Source organism: Myripristis murdjan, chromosome 3 (assembly GCF_902150065.1).
Source record: "Myripristis murdjan chromosome 3, fMyrMur1.1, whole genome shotgun sequence".
NCBI lineage: Eukaryota > Metazoa > Chordata > Actinopteri > Holocentriformes > Holocentridae > Myripristis > Myripristis murdjan.
Genome location: NC_043982.1, coordinates 6,270,572 through 6,286,990, shown reverse-complemented (window position 1 = coordinate 6,286,990; position 16,419 = coordinate 6,270,572). Strand labels below are relative to the sequence as shown.

General features: G+C 39.8%; 1 protein-coding gene across 2 annotated transcripts in view; it reads left to right on the top strand.

The window, feature by feature from the left end:
* nedd4a (NEDD4 E3 ubiquitin protein ligase a) overlaps positions 1–12,946 on the top strand; it is a 30,093-nt gene extending 17,147 nt beyond the window's left edge. For both annotated transcript variants that reach the window (XM_030045034.1, XM_030045025.1), the window contains 24 exons: positions 1,152–1,202; positions 1,695–1,756; positions 1,951–2,053; positions 2,742–2,905; positions 2,989–3,106; positions 3,385–3,549; positions 3,711–3,794; positions 5,448–5,567; positions 5,843–6,049; positions 6,705–6,782; positions 6,873–6,927; positions 7,019–7,077; positions 7,248–7,313; positions 7,541–7,770; positions 8,145–8,266; positions 8,418–8,488; positions 8,591–8,686; positions 8,795–8,868; positions 8,984–9,044; positions 9,135–9,194; positions 9,293–9,400; positions 9,564–9,660; positions 10,234–10,306; positions 10,651–12,946. In XM_030045034.1, coding sequence (XP_029900894.1) covers positions 1,152–1,202; positions 1,695–1,756; positions 1,951–2,053; positions 2,742–2,905; positions 2,989–3,106; positions 3,385–3,549; positions 3,711–3,794; positions 5,448–5,567; positions 5,843–6,049; positions 6,705–6,782; positions 6,873–6,927; positions 7,019–7,077; positions 7,248–7,313; positions 7,541–7,770; positions 8,145–8,266; positions 8,418–8,488; positions 8,591–8,686; positions 8,795–8,868; positions 8,984–9,044; positions 9,135–9,194; positions 9,293–9,400; positions 9,564–9,660; positions 10,234–10,306; positions 10,651–10,753 — 2,427 coding nt within the window. In that variant the 3' untranslated portion in view covers positions 10,754–12,946. The remainder of the gene's footprint in view (positions 1–1,151; positions 1,203–1,694; positions 1,757–1,950; positions 2,054–2,741; positions 2,906–2,988; positions 3,107–3,384; positions 3,550–3,710; positions 3,795–5,447; positions 5,568–5,842; positions 6,050–6,704; positions 6,783–6,872; positions 6,928–7,018; positions 7,078–7,247; positions 7,314–7,540; positions 7,771–8,144; positions 8,267–8,417; positions 8,489–8,590; positions 8,687–8,794; positions 8,869–8,983; positions 9,045–9,134; positions 9,195–9,292; positions 9,401–9,563; positions 9,661–10,233; positions 10,307–10,650) is intronic.
* Positions 12,947–16,419: the final 3,473 nt, after the last annotated feature.

The window sequence follows — 16,419 nt, the reverse complement described above, 5'->3', positions numbered from 1 at the left end:
TCATAGGGCAGTGAATTTAAGGGCTGTTGAGGATGGTCTACATGTAGCCTGTCCTTTAACCAGGGATTATCTGCTTGTCTTGGCTGCGCTATTAGAAGTGCAGGACGAAGGAGGGTTTCATCTATATTTGTTCATGTAAACAGTCCATACTGCTGTCAGCCAGTTTGGCGTGCTGGGGGTGTTAATTTGGTCCCAAAGCTGACTCTGACAACGCTGTGTGTTTGCCCTCTCCCCCTCTGCCTTCATGGTCGTAAAGGCTGCGTGATCAAGACGTGCAGTAAATGCAGTTCAAAGCAGAGAAGCAACTTGTGACAAATGCCAAATCTGTAACACGATGCAACCCAGTCAGTGGAGCAAGAGAAACAGATCGATGAGTAGGTTGCGTTATACTAAAATATATTTTGAAATGACAGTTATCATTTCAGTTTTTTGTGTTGTTTGGTACTTTTACTGCATTGATAAACAGAGATAATTATACTCCCTGTTGAATCTTTTGATTAAGAATGAATGTGTCAGCCTTTAGAGAAATAGATAGCAATTTTTAATTAATTTTTAATTAGCACTCGGCAGAAGAACTGTCAAATGATAGTGAATAGAGATACCATAGTACAGTGGTTTTCAAACTGGGGTCAAGGGGCCACCAGTGGCCCCTGTGGGGATACTATTTTGCTTTAAATCTATTTGTCAGTAATTTGTCAGTATACCAGGTATGCTATCTCAGCCATTTCATACTTAATCAGAAACCAAAGTATCTTTTCATATCAGAGTCCTTAGGGCAAAATCATGACAAGTGAGTGTCTGTGGGTTAATGAAAGTCAGCTTGGGGATCTGGAACATTTTGAAAATTTTGAAAGTCCCTGCCATAGGACATAAAGACATAAAAGAAATACCATAAAGAACCATAACATTACTACATACTCACCACAGACAGACTGGAAGTTCCTACAGGAATATTACAGTGATTTTCTTTTCATTATGTACTTTAAAGATGGCTGAATAATGGCACTAGAATATCTAGGGCAGCCAGGTGCGTGTGTGTGTGTGCTTGTGAATATGTGTGGGGGACAAGGTAATATTTTGAGCAGCCACGCTCTTAAAAGTTATTTCATGATCATGACGTGTGTTTGTCGTGCCCTCTCCCTCTCTGGCAGACACGTGATGACTTTCTGGGCCAGGTGGATGTCCCATTACATCAGATCCCGGTGAGTCTTTTGCTTGCGTGCACGTGGTTGTACTTTGTGTATGGATGTGTATGATTAGAAAATACTGTGCTGTTTCAGAGCTTCATCATCTCCTTATTGAAGATCACATTATCCAAATTGTCTGAATCTGAATTTGTGTTGCTGTAGCATTTCTGATCCCTTAACCTTAACCTCACCCACGTCAGCATGAAAATGTAAACATGCACACCCTCATGCCGTTCCACATCATTGTCTATAGTTTTGGAAATATAGTCCATCATGTTTATGTTGCATTCATGCTTTTTGTTTTATTATAAATAGAACACCCACAAATCAGCCCCTATAGTACATTTTCACCATCATTTCACATGATGACACTTTTGCTGTTTACGTTGTATAGTATGTTATGTTATGATGTCATACAGCAGATTAATTCTAGCTCACAAAGCTTTCATAGCATTTTGAGGAATTAAAGATTTTTTCCTTTTTTCTTTTTGTTTGTTTTTATTTCAGACAGAAAATCCTAATACTGAAAGGCCATACACATTCAAGGATTTTCTGCTTCACCCAAGAAGGTTGGCATGATTTCATGGTTCTCCTTTCTCGTTATACATTTCATTCTTAAACATTTTAGCACATTCCCTTTTAAGTCTGCAGGTGACGTTTAATGGGCACTGAGAACACTTTGATTTTTAAGCATCCCAGATGGTAATTATTATTGCCTCCTCAGAATCCGTTCCTGTAATATGATTGTTGTTTTTCCATGCAGCCACAAGTCCAGAGTCAAGGGTCATCTGCGTCTAAAAATGACCTACCTGCCAAAAAACTCTGGTTCAGAGGAGGACACTGCAGATCCGACTGAGGACATGGATGTAAGTCCAGCTTGTCCTTCAACAGTAGCTAATTAACTCCCATCTTATCATCACAGCTCTCCCATCTTGTGTTGAATTTGCCTTGGCAAAGCTTCTTCTCATCTGTTAACCTGATAACAGTCTGAAGGAAAAGATGCCAGGCTTGTCATACCAGACTTTAATATTGTCAAGTCCAGCCGTCTGAAGCGTGTGAGAAGCAGTCCTGATGGCAGCTGGTGATTAGTGAACACCTGCTGTTCACTGTGCTCCCCCCTAAAAAAGAAGAATATACATGTGACCTTGGGCAGTTCATGTGATTAGAGGATGTCTTTTTAATGATAATTTGGTATCACCAGAGACAAGTGTAAACTGTCCAAGAGCACAGGAATAAAATTATTTCTGAGCATGTATTTTTAATGCAAGCCTTGGCTTAAAACACCACGTGCATAAGGCCAGCCTATATTTGTCCCACTGTAGGCCTGTGGTCTTTGAGGAATATGCTGACAACCTCTTTAGATGGATTTGAAACCAACCCAGAGCTACAGTCTTCATGCTAACCAGTGTTTTTATAAGCAGTTTACAAGTTTCCGTTGTCTTTTGCAAGTATACAGCTGGGAATATGATAATGTGTCCATGCTGGCTGTAGAAAGAGACTGATTATCAATCAAGACTGATCATATCTATCTATATGTATTTATATATCATGCAGCCTGGTTGGGAGTTTCTAGAGGGCCAGGACATGTCAGGTCCCAGGCACAACCACCAGCTCCCTGCTCTGCCCCCTGGCTGGGAGGAGCGGCAGGACAACCTGGGAAGAACCTACTATGTCAACCATGAGAGCAGAACCACTCAGTGGCACCGGCCCACAATACAGTAAGACTGCCTCCTTCAGTAGTTGTGTTATTATACTTTGCAAAATTACACTGTTAGTGAGAACGTATTTGTCCCTCGCACAGAGACAGTGAAGTGGAGACACAAAGAAGACAGAACATAAATATGGAGGCCCAGCATGCTTTCATTGCCCGCAGACAGATCTCAGACCACGATGAAAATGACAGGCGAGAATCTCCTGAGGTAACTGATTGATTAATATATTTTAGACGTTAAAAGCACCATTTGTTGTGTTAAAATGTATATTGTCATTAGTATATGTTTTTGAAAAGCAACACAAATGTGTGTTGTCCCAAAGAAGACACACAGATGTGTTTAAAAGTGACGCATCCTTTAAGAGCGTGCTTCAGTAGGATATTTTTTTCCTACATCTGTCAAAATGGATAGTTAAGCTGAGTAAATTGACCGCATAAAACCTCTAGCCTGCCATCACGTCACATCTTTTCTGCCGTGTCCTCTAGAGCTGGGAGATAATAACAGAAGATGAGTCTACCTTATACCACAGCAACAACCATCACTCAACACCTCCACCCCACGCTCCTCTGGAGTTTCACCCTTTCTGCGAGGACCTGAGAAACCTTCAAGTATCGGGGGCCACACCTGGCGAGCATCGCACCTCCCAGATGGTGAATAATTTCCTTTTCAGCACTTAGCTCTTGTCACCAGCAGCTGAAACAAGGCAGACTCATACTGAGATTTATATGAACTGTGAGCTACCAGTGACAGGTGGAGAAAACTGAAGAGGATGTGAGTGTTGTGCTTGATGTATGCCTTGTTTCTTCCACAGGATCATGCTAGTAATTCAAGCCATTCCAGTCACAGAGGAAGTGCCCATACTCCAACAGCAGAGGAACATCCTGTTAATCCTGTGGTGTGTATCTTATACCCTGATGCCCCCCCTCCCAACTAGCTTTCACAGATCCTGCCCTGCATGAGAATAATAGTAATAATAGCAATCTTTACTTGTATAGCACATTTTAAGTACACAGCATTAAGTGCTTTCCAGCAGGATATAAAACAATCACATACAAGGATACAAGGAAGTTTATTGGTCATTATACAACAGGTCGTATAATGAAATTAAAATATGGTTCCCTCTTGATTGATTTAGTAAACATGGCATTTCTCACATCATCAGCACATTTGCTGATGTATGATGTCACTGATGATGTGTAGGCGATTCTTCAAGGTTGATATGGTTCTCCTGGGGAGCAGCATCTTTGAACATCTGCCAGTCTGTGCATTCAAAACAGTCCTGTAGAGCTGCTGCAGCCTCATCTGTCCACACTTTAACTGTTTTTACAGTTTTTACACGCATATACATACAAATCAAATAATAAAACAGTAAAAGAGGACTGTTAGGCATGTTCCACACTGACCCAGTAAACTCCAAGCAACAGCAACAAAGCAAAATGTCATGTTAGTGTGAGCAGTTCATTTGCGTTTGTTCCCTTTAGAAACTTTCCCCCAACTTGATATCCTCAATCTGCGTTTGGCGGAGCTTCTCTTTGTCTGTTCTATGTGAACATGTTGCAAACAAACTCCCATTAACTGCACGGGTGAGATCACACGTCACCACGGTGCTTGGTTACCTACCATTAACTACTATGCCAGAGACATTTTCTTGAAGTTTGCAAAAGCGTTCCTGCCCTCTGTTTGGAGCTGCTGACAGAACAGCTGCATGCTGCTGCTGCTGCAGAAGCCACTCGCCACTGCAGAGTCCTCAGAGTCCTCGCTTTTCTTAAGTGCGTATTGAGTGCTGGGAAAGGCATACAGCCATTAAAAGTGAAGACTTCTAACATTTCTATGAGATCTCCCATGTTCTTAATTAGTTTAGTTAGCTGTTACTTTTTGTAACATTCTAATTTCTATAGCCAGCTTTTGGAATTATGGTTCCTTCAAGTGCTCATCGGAAATATCAAATTTACCATTTTTAAAAGTTCATAATTATCATCAAATTCATAATTATCACTGGGAAATATAGATAATCTCAAAGTTCCAAGTAGCGGTGTTAGATGCTGGTAAAAATGGCTTATTGTAAAAACTGAAAAAGAAGAGTATATACATATGTATGCACAGTATACGGTCTAAACTCTGTTGCTTATTCAAAAAGCAACTCATGGGGAAAAAAAAACATTATTTATTTATTTTAAATAATAAATTTTAAGTAACAAAGTCAGGTTTTTTATATCAGATAGCTATGGTTAACCTGATATTTCTCACCAAAGCACTTGAATACCAGTCATTGTACACAGGAGTTCTGACGTTGGAAAGAAGAGCTTCTGACTTCTAACAGTTGAAGGGATGAATATGTGGAGTTTGTCGGGTCAGTTAGGGTTAGGGTTAGTTCCTTCGCTCAGACGCCACAGCTTCCATTAGTTCCTGTGGTCAGGAAGGGAGAAAGAAGTGAGGTTTAGTTGGGTCATACTTTGTGGACTCAGAGAGCCTGAGAACTCACATTACTCAAAAGAGCTTGAGGTTGTCACTATCGATTACTCTATTTACTGGTTCTGTTGTTCACTAGCTGCTGCCAACCTCAGTTGGGCTCCCTGCAGGGTGGGAGGAGAAGCAGGACAGCAAAGGAAGACGCTACTATGTCAACCACAACAGCAGAACCACCACATGGACACGACCCCTCATTCAGGTAGACAGCAGTCTTTCTTTTTTTTTCTTTTTTTCCCACTTTCGTTGATGGTGGCAAGCGGAATGTGCACTGATGCTTTTCACAAATTCACTTTTAAAGTAGAACAAGCTAACATGCTTAGTTATGGCACTACTATACACATTCGTATACCGAAATCCATATATTATGCATCCATATCTGATTATTTTACCCAAATCCATATATTATGCATCCATATCTGATCATTTTCACTGATCTACCAACATTGTCTGGTCATATTTTTCTCAATTGCATAGACAACCTCAGAGGCAGCAGCGCAGAGTGTTTTATCTCAGAGCCCCACAGTGTACCAACCCCCCATGTCACCCGAGGGATCTCCCCTGCACTCCCCGTGCCCCGAGCCCACATATGAGTGTGGCTTAATGCCTGCTGGTTGGGAGGTTCGCAGCGCTCCCAGTGGAAGACCCTTTTTCATCGACCACAACACAAAGACTACTACTTGGGTGAGAAAGCAACAGCCTGTTGGTGTGGTGGTACGCCCTATCCTGCCCAAACCCAAGGATCCAACCTCTGTCCCCCCCGGGTTCATAAATTATTCCTAATTACCACAGGTTGAGTCCAGTCTTACTGCTGCCAGGGCTTTGAAGGTCAATTTTTTTAAAAGAAATAAAGCAGCGCATCGATCGTAAGAGCACTAACTTTCAGTTGTAGTTGTAAACAAAATAAATTGTAGTGTTGCTAGCCAGTAGCTGTGTGGTACAGATTCACTTTAGACGTTGTGGCATTCAAAACCTTTTCAGTTCATGTCAATAGAAACTGGGACAGAGTCAACCTTGTTGGGTTAGCTGCAGGTACAGCATTTAGGTCTTGCGATTGCCTGGTCTGATGTGGTTCTGGTTGATGTTTTTTCCAGTCTTCTTCAGGTATACATAGAAAAGTTGGGAGGTTTTATTTGGGTTCAGCATATATTTTATATGATTCCTATATACTAACAAATGAAGACCTCTAAAATAGTCTTTATTTACCTTTAATATTTAAGCTGGAAAGTGATAAAGTCATGGCGACTTAGTCCTTCATTTGCTTCATCACCATTCTCTTTGTCAATATAAACCTTTGCTGTTTTTCTGAAACACATCATGTTTTTCTGCCTTGAAACAGGAAGATCCCAGGTTAAAGATTCCTGTGCACATGAGGAGGAGGCCCTCACTTGACCCAGCTGATCTTGGCCCGTTGCCAGTAAGTTCATTGATTACCACTAAACAGTTGGATAACTATTGATCATCAATACAGCATCTTAGTGTGGTAATATATTTTGGTTTTTTATAGCCTGGCTGGGAGGAGAGAGTCCACAGTGATGGGAGGATATTCTACATCGATCACAGTGCGTAATAGCAAATACATCTTGGACACATATGTGGTCATGAATGGCTTTCATTATTAATGAGCACCTTTCATTGTACTGCATTTCTTAGACACCAGGACCACACAATGGGACGATCCCAGATTACAGAACTCAGCTATAACTGGACCAGTGAGTATAGTCTGATATTTATGAGTCTCCCTCTGTAATGACTTAAGCATAAAATCAAAATCTTTTCTATTTATAGTGTACATGTTTCTCATAAATGTGCATAATTGATAATAGGTCATAAGGTTAAAATTGATTTGTGATCATTGGAAACTGTCTCCTGTCAATTACAGGCAGTGCCTTATTCCAGAGATTACAAGCAGAAGTATGACTACTTCCGGAAGAAGCTAAAGAAACCGGTGAGTTCAGTGTCTTCAGAGCAATGCTGTAACAAATGGTTAAAAGTTTAGATTTACTTTTAACCTCACCAGTCAGAACAGAACTGAAGTAGCTCTGGACCCTTAATGTTTCAGTGTGCCACTCTAGCCAATGCCGAGATATCTTGTATCTCAAGTGTATCCCGTATTCATTTCATCCGGAGGTGAAAAGATGTCTTTATTAAACTTAGGAATTTTTTTTTACCCAGGCCGACATCCCCAACCGTTTTGAGATGAAGCTGAGGCGGAACGCAGTGCTGGAGGACTCGTACCGACGCATCCTGTCAGTGAAGAGGGCCGACTGCCTCAAGGCGAGGCTCTGGGTGGAATTTGAGGGAGAGAAAGGCTTGGACTACGGGGGCGTGGCCAGGGAGTGGTTCTTCCTCATCTCCAAAGAAATGTTCAATCCTTACTATGGACTGTTTGAATATTCTGCCACGTGAGTCCAATGGATTATAGAGATCCACAACATCTTTATCTCACCTGCTGTTTCACTTCCTTTTCATCGACTGCTCATTACATTGTAGAGGACATGTTCAGGGGTTCTGATTTATATTGATTTACATTTAGGGGTGATGCTTTTTGAGAAGCATAGAAAAGCATTCAGTCTAGATCCATATAGATATATATGTATAGTATTTGTGTGCTGACTCCAGTTTCATGAATTGTCACATTTGTTGTTAAGAAGAATAGTCATTGGTTATAGAATGGTGGCTTTATTAAGAGTCATATTGTCCTCTGTCATTATCACAATCTACAAATCTACATAGAAGTGTATCTTCTATCATAATTATGTTATGATGTGTCTTTCAGGGATAATTACACACTGCAGATCAACCCCAACTCAGGTTTATGTAACGAGGACCATCTGTCCTACTTCAAGTTCATCGGCCGTGTGGCAGGCATGGCAGTATATCACAGCAAGCTGCTTGATGGTGAGTGCTTACTGATCATATTCCACTCATAAAAATGTATTTATAATTGGTGTTGTTAAAATATTTTTGGAGTGTAGTGGGGAGAGCAGGGGGATCAGATTGGTATGTGGGATTTAACACATCATGACATCTCATTTTGTATCTTTCAAAGCCTTCTTCATCCGGCCTTTCTACAAGATGATGCTGCAGAAGCCCATCACACTCCAGGACATGGAGTCTGTGGTGAGTGTTGGGAGATACTCACAGACTTAAAAATAGCGTAGATGTCCGTATTCTAGGAAACAGAACATAAATATTAATGGTGTTGAACTCTTGACTTTCCAGGACAGCGAGTATTTCAACTCTTTGATGTGGATACTGGAGAATGACCCAACAGATTTGGATTTGAGGTTCACCATTGACGAAGAGCTGTTTGGACAGGTTTGCTCAAAAATCTTCCCTTTACCTTGTCATCTTTGAATTTGATGCTAAGGGGTGCGGTGCGTCTTCCAGTGATTGATTGACTGATTGATTGTGGTTCTTGTCTAGACACACCAGCATGAGCTGAAGCCGGGCGGCACCGAGATTGTTGTCACTGATGAAAACAAGAAGGAATACATCCAGTAAGCAGTGGGACTCCTAACTTAAAGGAAGACAAAGCATGTTTCAGTCTGTATCTAATAGTTATCAGATGCACCTGAATGCTAATATGCTAATCTGTTGTTTTTTTCTGGACAGTCTGGTCATACAGTGGAGGTTTGTGAACAGGATACAGAAGCAGATGACAGCCTTCAAGGACGTAAGGAGTTTCTCTGATTAATTTTGTTTGCAATGTAAATGTGGTAAGACTGCAAAGAATGAATAAAAATGTCTTTTTTTCTCACCCTAGGGATTCTTTGAGTTGATACCTCGAGATCTTATCAAGATCTTTGACGAGAATGAGCTGGAGGTGAGTTTTCAGTCCACGGTTCTAGGTGTCAAACTGGATGGGATTTATTTCCAGTGAGATGAATATTATCTTTCCCTCTGCTGTCTTCTCTGCCGCAGCTGTTAATGTGCGGCCTTGGAGATGTGGATGTGAACGACTGGAGAGAGAACACCAAATATAAGAACGGCTACTGCGCCAACCAGCCAGTCATCCAATGGTTTTGGAAAGTAAGATCAATTTCCATATTTGGATCCAGTAAGCTTAGTTATGGTGGTATGGAATCTGTTGGGGTTGAAGTCACTGCTCTCTCTTGCATCAAGCAGAGCTGTAAGTGTTTGCTGAATTTTTTTTTTTTTTTTTTTGGTTTGCTTGTGTTTGTTATTGTCCTAGACTGTACTGCTGATGGACGCAGAAAAGCGAATCCGGCTTCTGCAGTTTGTGACCGGGACATCCAGGGTCCCCATGAATGGTTTTGCTGAACTCTATGGTGAGTTTTTTCACAACGGTTTCCTGCTTTACAAAGAGGATCAGCTAATTTGGACTAATCTTAGCCTATGTTGTTCCAGAAAGGCTCGTATGCAGTATTTGAAACACAGACCGAATTTCCCAACACAAATGTGTATATAAACGTGTTTAAAAACAAACTTTTTCAGTGGAAACTCTAAAAAATAATTTTTTGATCATGGAAATAAAGGTAAAAGTTATAGAAAAGTCATTGAAAATCACTGCTTTAAAAAAAGAAGAAGAAGAAGTGGAACCTGGGAGTATAACACACTTGTGTGTTTTTGTGTTTCATGTTACCTCTGTTCATGTTAGAGTCCAGAAATGTAAATCAGCTGTTAACCACTCATATTACAAGTACTTAGCAGATCATTAATAATGAGAGTAAGGTCTTATGATGTCCAGACACTTCTCCTCGACATTTAACAGTATCCACTTACCCTCATGTAGCAGTTGGCCTTAAATACCTTTTTGGATCCTTAGAAATGATTATACCTAAACCATACAGTAATCATATTTTCTCATATTCTCAACCTTGCTTGGCAACGTCCTGTTTCAGGGTCGAATGGGCCACAGCTGTTCACCATCGAGCAGTGGGGGACACGTGACAAACTACCCAGAGCCCATACATGGTGAGCACTTGCCAGTGAATTTTCCTTAATCAGCAGCACAGCTAAAATGTTGAAACAAGACATGATGACATAATCGCTATCAGAAGCAGCTACCTGAGGATGAGTAAAAAAACATCACTGTGCTTTAGAGGGTTGAAGCCCTCTAGTGGTTGGTCTCTTACACTGCCATTCTAGCACCACATATTATAATCCAATTAAAGACCAATATTATTTCAGGGTTTTTTTTGTTTGTTTTTTTAATGAGCTAATTACCAAATTAGACACTGATCTATGCAAATGAATATTGATTTTTATGACTCCTCACAAGATGTAATTTCAACTGTCTTTATTTTCACCCCCAAAAGCTTCAATCGACTGGACCTGCCTCCGTATGAGTCCTTTGAAGAGCTGAGGGAGAAACTTCACATTGCCATAGAGAATGCACAAGGCTTTGACGGGGTGGATTAGTGCAGGCCAGGGGTTTGAGTTGACTCGACAAATTGAAGCCAAGCAGCCTGACGAGAGAGAAGCTCCGTGTCAGAAACAGGCCTAACCTATGAGCCATGTGACAGATGGACAGTCACACATCTTTGGCACATGTGGACAATCAGATCTGGAGTGGTTTGAAATATCTAAACACTCCTTGTTTTCTCAAGTTTACAAATTAGGGTTCTTATACTGCGCGATGTGATCTTTTATGTTAAGTCGCTCGAAAGTGTATACACCCCTTTCTTTCCTGCTGCAACTTTGAAAATGTAGCTTGCTTTTTAGCCTTAAGTCTATATGAAGAGATCTATGGTATCAAATGAAAAGAAGGTTATAGAAATGTATGTGAATGCAAAAGAAGAAAAAAATGGCATCTAATTTGTAAAAAAAAAAAAATATTTATCTTCCTTGTTATGTTTGAGCTGAATTGCTGCAGAGAAAAGTGCTTAACTTTCCATATCAGGTATTTTCCATCATTATGTTCTTCGTGGGATTTTAGAGAAAGGAGTTAATTCTGGTTCAGATCACTGAAACACACTGGACTTCATAGTTAACTTCTGTATAGCATGAGGTCAGAGCTTAAGGTTTGAAAGAGTGAATGTATGTATGAAAATACAGTTGCTATATTTTCAGTGTATTTCTCCTTCCCAGGACCATTTAACTCCATAGTTAGACAATGTCCCGAATCCTTTTGGACATGATAGCAGCAAAGCTGGCAAGAAAAGTGCAAATTCCTAATCAAAAGATGAAATGAAAGTCATTCTTAATTGGCTTTGGATAAACATATGAATGGCACACTTGCAGTTCAAACAAAACAAGTGGAAGATTTTTTCTCTCTCTCTCCAAAGTTTCTGCTTTGGTTCAGAGGAGGATCGGTGCCTAGGACCAGTGGGTTCTAGAGAAGTGCTCATCGAAAGTTGGGATTTTCAGACTTGAACAAAAAATGAAGACAAAAAAATACATAGGGAAAACAATCAAAATACTTTATTTTAGTGGCTAATTCACAAGTTGCTGGCCTTCCTCAGGCTCTCTCTTGCTCTTCTGATGCTCTGCAGTATCGTTTTCTCTTTGAATTTCATACCCTCATATAAATGTACATTTTCCATTCCAGTAAGTTAGAAAATAACCCTGTTCAGATGCACCCTGGAAGCATTTTATTGCATTAAGTGTGCAGGTTGTATACATTTTTGAGTGACTACACCTTAACCAGGTATATCAGTGCATTATAGTGGTGATGTACCAATACCAGGACCAGTAAAAGGCTAAACTAATTACACTTCACAGATCCAAATAAGTGACTACATGCACAGCATTATTTGATTGTGATGAAATGCTGTTGAACTATGCATTACTTTACATTGACATGAGATAGATGGACGCACTTGATTATTGGTATGCTCAGTTATTACAAAAATGTCATTGTACGTACAACTAGCGTTTTTACTGTCCTACAAAATAAACATTGTCCTCGAAATTGTCACTGAGCATAGTTAAATTGGTTGAAATGGTTATTGGTGCAACTCTACATGATAGCATTGTTTCTGTTTTTCATATATGATCAGTAGCAACTTGTAATCTTAAGTAAGTACAATATTAATTGTATATGTATCATAAGAATTGACTATACACATATATATATCCTGTTCAGAAGCCTACAGAGAAAAACAATCAAGAATACAAGGAGACAGGTGTAAACCTACAGCTGGCAGGAGTTAATATGGATTGTCACCTTTTATCAGTGAGTGATATTTTGTTTTCTACTCATCATGGGTGTCCAGTTGCAGTACAGTGCTCTATTTTTAAGAGTGCACCTTTAAAATTTGTTCTTTTGGCGGTAGCTCAATTGTGTACAGATGAATAATCTCTGTTTTCAAAATGAGTCCTACTTACTAATCATATGTTGCCCAAAAGCTTTGTAGGAAATTAACTATACTTAAGCAGTAGTGTTTTAACAATTCAGTTCTTGTTTTATGAATGGTAAAAACATGTTTACACTACCTGCCATGTTTACAGGTTGTTGACGAAGGAAAATGTGGGCTTTTTCTTGTCTCAAAGAACACAATTTTATACTTATGCTTTTATAAAGTGAAGCACTTTGTTAATATAGATAAGTCTTACTTTGTCTAAATCTTTGCCAATCTATCAACTTCAACCTGCGAAAATGGCTTTTTTTTTTTTTTTTTTTAAAGGCTGTTTTGGATCTTCTGCTTCAAGTGCACATTTGTTTAAATGTTTACATGTGAACATTGCTGAAAATAAACACATTCTCTCCTTTCACTAATACTTTAAATTAAATAATGAGGCCTTCATTTGTAATGTATTGTAGAATTTAATTGTGTTGCATAAATTAACTTTTCAGATGTTGAATGGATGTACTGTTATATGTGTGAATTATCCGCTGGAGAGCAATGGACAGATCATCACTTAATTTGCGATATATCAAATTTTGTTTTTTGTAGAACTGAATTTTGACACCTTTAAGTGCATTACAACGACATAATGTTCGATATAGATAGAACAATGTAACAGATGGAATAGGATTAAGTTGTGAAATCCCAATTTGATGTCCTAATTGCACGCCAAATTAAATCCTAGTATATATTTAGAAAAATAAAGAAATTAAAAAAAAAAAAAAAAACAAGTACCACAAGTTTTCTTCCTTCCTTACTTTCTCACGTACACAGCTGTTGTCTTTAGTTCATGTGGATTTGTTCTCTAATTGTTTTTGTCTCTTATTTTCTCTATTTCAACCACTATTTCTCTATTTCTTCAGAATCAGAAATACTTTATTGATAGTAGTTGTATATACATGCATATAGTTATAGTGAAATAGTTTACAGTTACACAGTTCATTAACTCAGGAATAACAACAGCACATGGTTTAGTTTTAGTTTAGCTTAGCCCCCCTGTGCTGCAGGTTTTGGTTCCAACTCTACTCTTACACACCTGACCCAACTGAGGTCCACATACCTTCATGCACGCCCTGTTCAGGTAGGTCTGTTTCAACCAATCAGCATGAAGCCCTTAAATGGATCAGGTGTGAAGGAACAAAGGACAAAGGGGTCCTTGAGGACTGGGCTGGGGACCACTGATCCAAGCAGTGAGTCTGAACTAACACAGATCTTTGTAATGCTAAAGTGTTCTAGAGTGGGGAGATGAAACACTGAGTCATCAAATCCCGGGTCAGGCTTCCATAAATTATTTGGCTGACACCACACTCCCATTTTTTCATCTAAGATGAAGAAATTACTGGTTGATTGCTAATCATATGACCAGGAAACATCAGTTCTTATGATACTGTGACTTCTTGAAAATTCTTCACAACTTCCAGAAAGATTGTTCAACCATACTGTGAGGCTGATCTTTTTTTTCTTTTTCTTTTTTTTTACTCTTATACTGGACATATAACCAGGTCATGTGATGGAAATAGCTGGAGATGAAGAGGTGACTAATAAGGAATGTAAACTATGACCTTCAATCAGGGATCAACACAAGGCAAACAACCACTAGTATAAACAAAAATCAATTATATTGGTTAGAAGAGCATTCACTTTGCCTCTTACTGTCCAGTTTATCATTAGGTAGCAGCATGCGAGCAAAATTAAACCATAGCTTAGCAGTTACAAGTTCTTTCCAGAAACTTTTAAAAACTAAGAAGCCTTTTATTTTTTATTTCATTAAATGTAAATGTAGCACAGGCATGATCTGTAATCTTCCCTGAGGACATTTTGCTCCAAAGTAAGACAAACTTTTCAAATGTCCTCTTACTAAAAGGGGGGTGTCCGTCCTCCCAGAACGGTGTGGGAAGAAGAGTCACTGGTGTCTCTGCTGTTGGAGCCTTTTGCGTGATTCAGCTTAACAGCCACGGTCCTGATTTTCTCTCAACCCCCCTCCTGGGCAGGCTAAAGATGCCCCCCTCCACAGGGGTCAGTGGATAGGTCACACACCATCCACACCGGCCTTTTGGACACTTTGGGGGTCAGTGGGGATGGGCATGTGTGGTAGGTGGATGACAGGGCCTCAGCCAATGGCATACGACCCTGGGGGAGCTGGGTCTCCTTTACCCACGGCCTTCCCAACATTCATAACCTGATAATGACTTTTCCTCCATTGATCTGGCCTCAGAGCTTGACCCGAGTTCATCTGTGGGCAGATCATCACTCCACCCACAAACTGTGCCATATTGGCAGGTGCCGAAACCGAATTCCTGATTAAACACCCTTGAGAGTGTCCCCTTGACCAGTGAGCAGTCACCACAAATGAGGCCAGGCCTTCACTTTCTCACATTATGTAAGACCACAACTCTTAACATAACCGGAGGCTGCATTTAATTATTAGACCTCGAAACCAACTATTTCAGAGGAAACATAACCAGCCACTGGCCAATCAATGTGTATGTTAAAGGTTATTGTGGTAGATCACATAGTCACTGTAATAGCATGTATTACAAGAGTTAAGGCTTTTTGATCAAGACAGCTCTAATGGTATTATTATGTGGGAAGGTGTTCAAAATTATTGAGCCAATTAAAATTCAACTTTTGCATTCACACTGAAATTTTTCAAGATGAATGTACTTGATTAGTGAAACACAGCCGAGTTAATGCTCCATGCAGCTGATTCTGTATGATCCTCAACATTTGAAGGAGCAATGGAAACTGGCTGGCTGTAAAATGACTAATTATGGGTAATCAGTGTAAGTACTTTGATTCTTTGAGTACTGGATCCTCTGTATTCCTCTGAAACACAATCTCAGCCACATCAGTATCCCCCAAATAATACATTTTCTCAACATAAAAATGATGTGTGGTTTACCTTTTTGTTGAGGTTTGCGCCTTTTTGGTGTTTTTTTTTTTTTTCTTCTTCTGTTTGACCGGATGGACATCACAGCTGGGCTTCGGTCCTGCTGCTGAATAAGGGTCTGGGGGAGGTGGAGGAGGAGTTGGGGGTTTCTCTTCACAATAAGAGATGGACATTGGATCAATATCTGCATTTACACAGCAGCTGTCCTGCTCCCATCAGTGCTTCCTTGTAATTGCAGCACCCAGTTTTAGAGGAAAAGAGACTAGCTCATTTCCATTAACATTTTTTTTAATCTATAGGGGCCATTTGGCATGCAGTTGCTCTATGACATTGAAGGAAACACTGCTATTGGGCCACATATGTTCAGATTGATAGATCTCCCCTTATCAATATCGGTGCTACTTAGAAAATAAATATGCACTGCTAAAACAGCAAGACAATAACTGTGTAAAGCAGCATATGTATCACCCAACTCTAAACAGTGCCAAAGCCCTTTAATTTAGAGTACATATGAATGTTAAGTTAAATGACAAGGAAGTGAATAAATGAGTGAGAATTAATGGTTGCACCTCTTGGGAATGGGTGGCACAGGAAGGATCTGCTCCTGTATTAACTGATGTTACATGTAATAACATTCCAATGTAATATGTTTTTGCATAGTTTGGAGAGAGCTGAAGCCCATTATAAGATGCAATGCAATTCAACAAGCTTGTTAATTTTTATGTAATTTAAGCATCTTCCATTGATTTGGAGTCTGAAAGAGCCTGGGACAGTGCTGGAGGGATGTGATGCCACTCTGCTGTCACATATTCCATTATTTGGGTTTTAATAAGTTATCTGTGTCATGC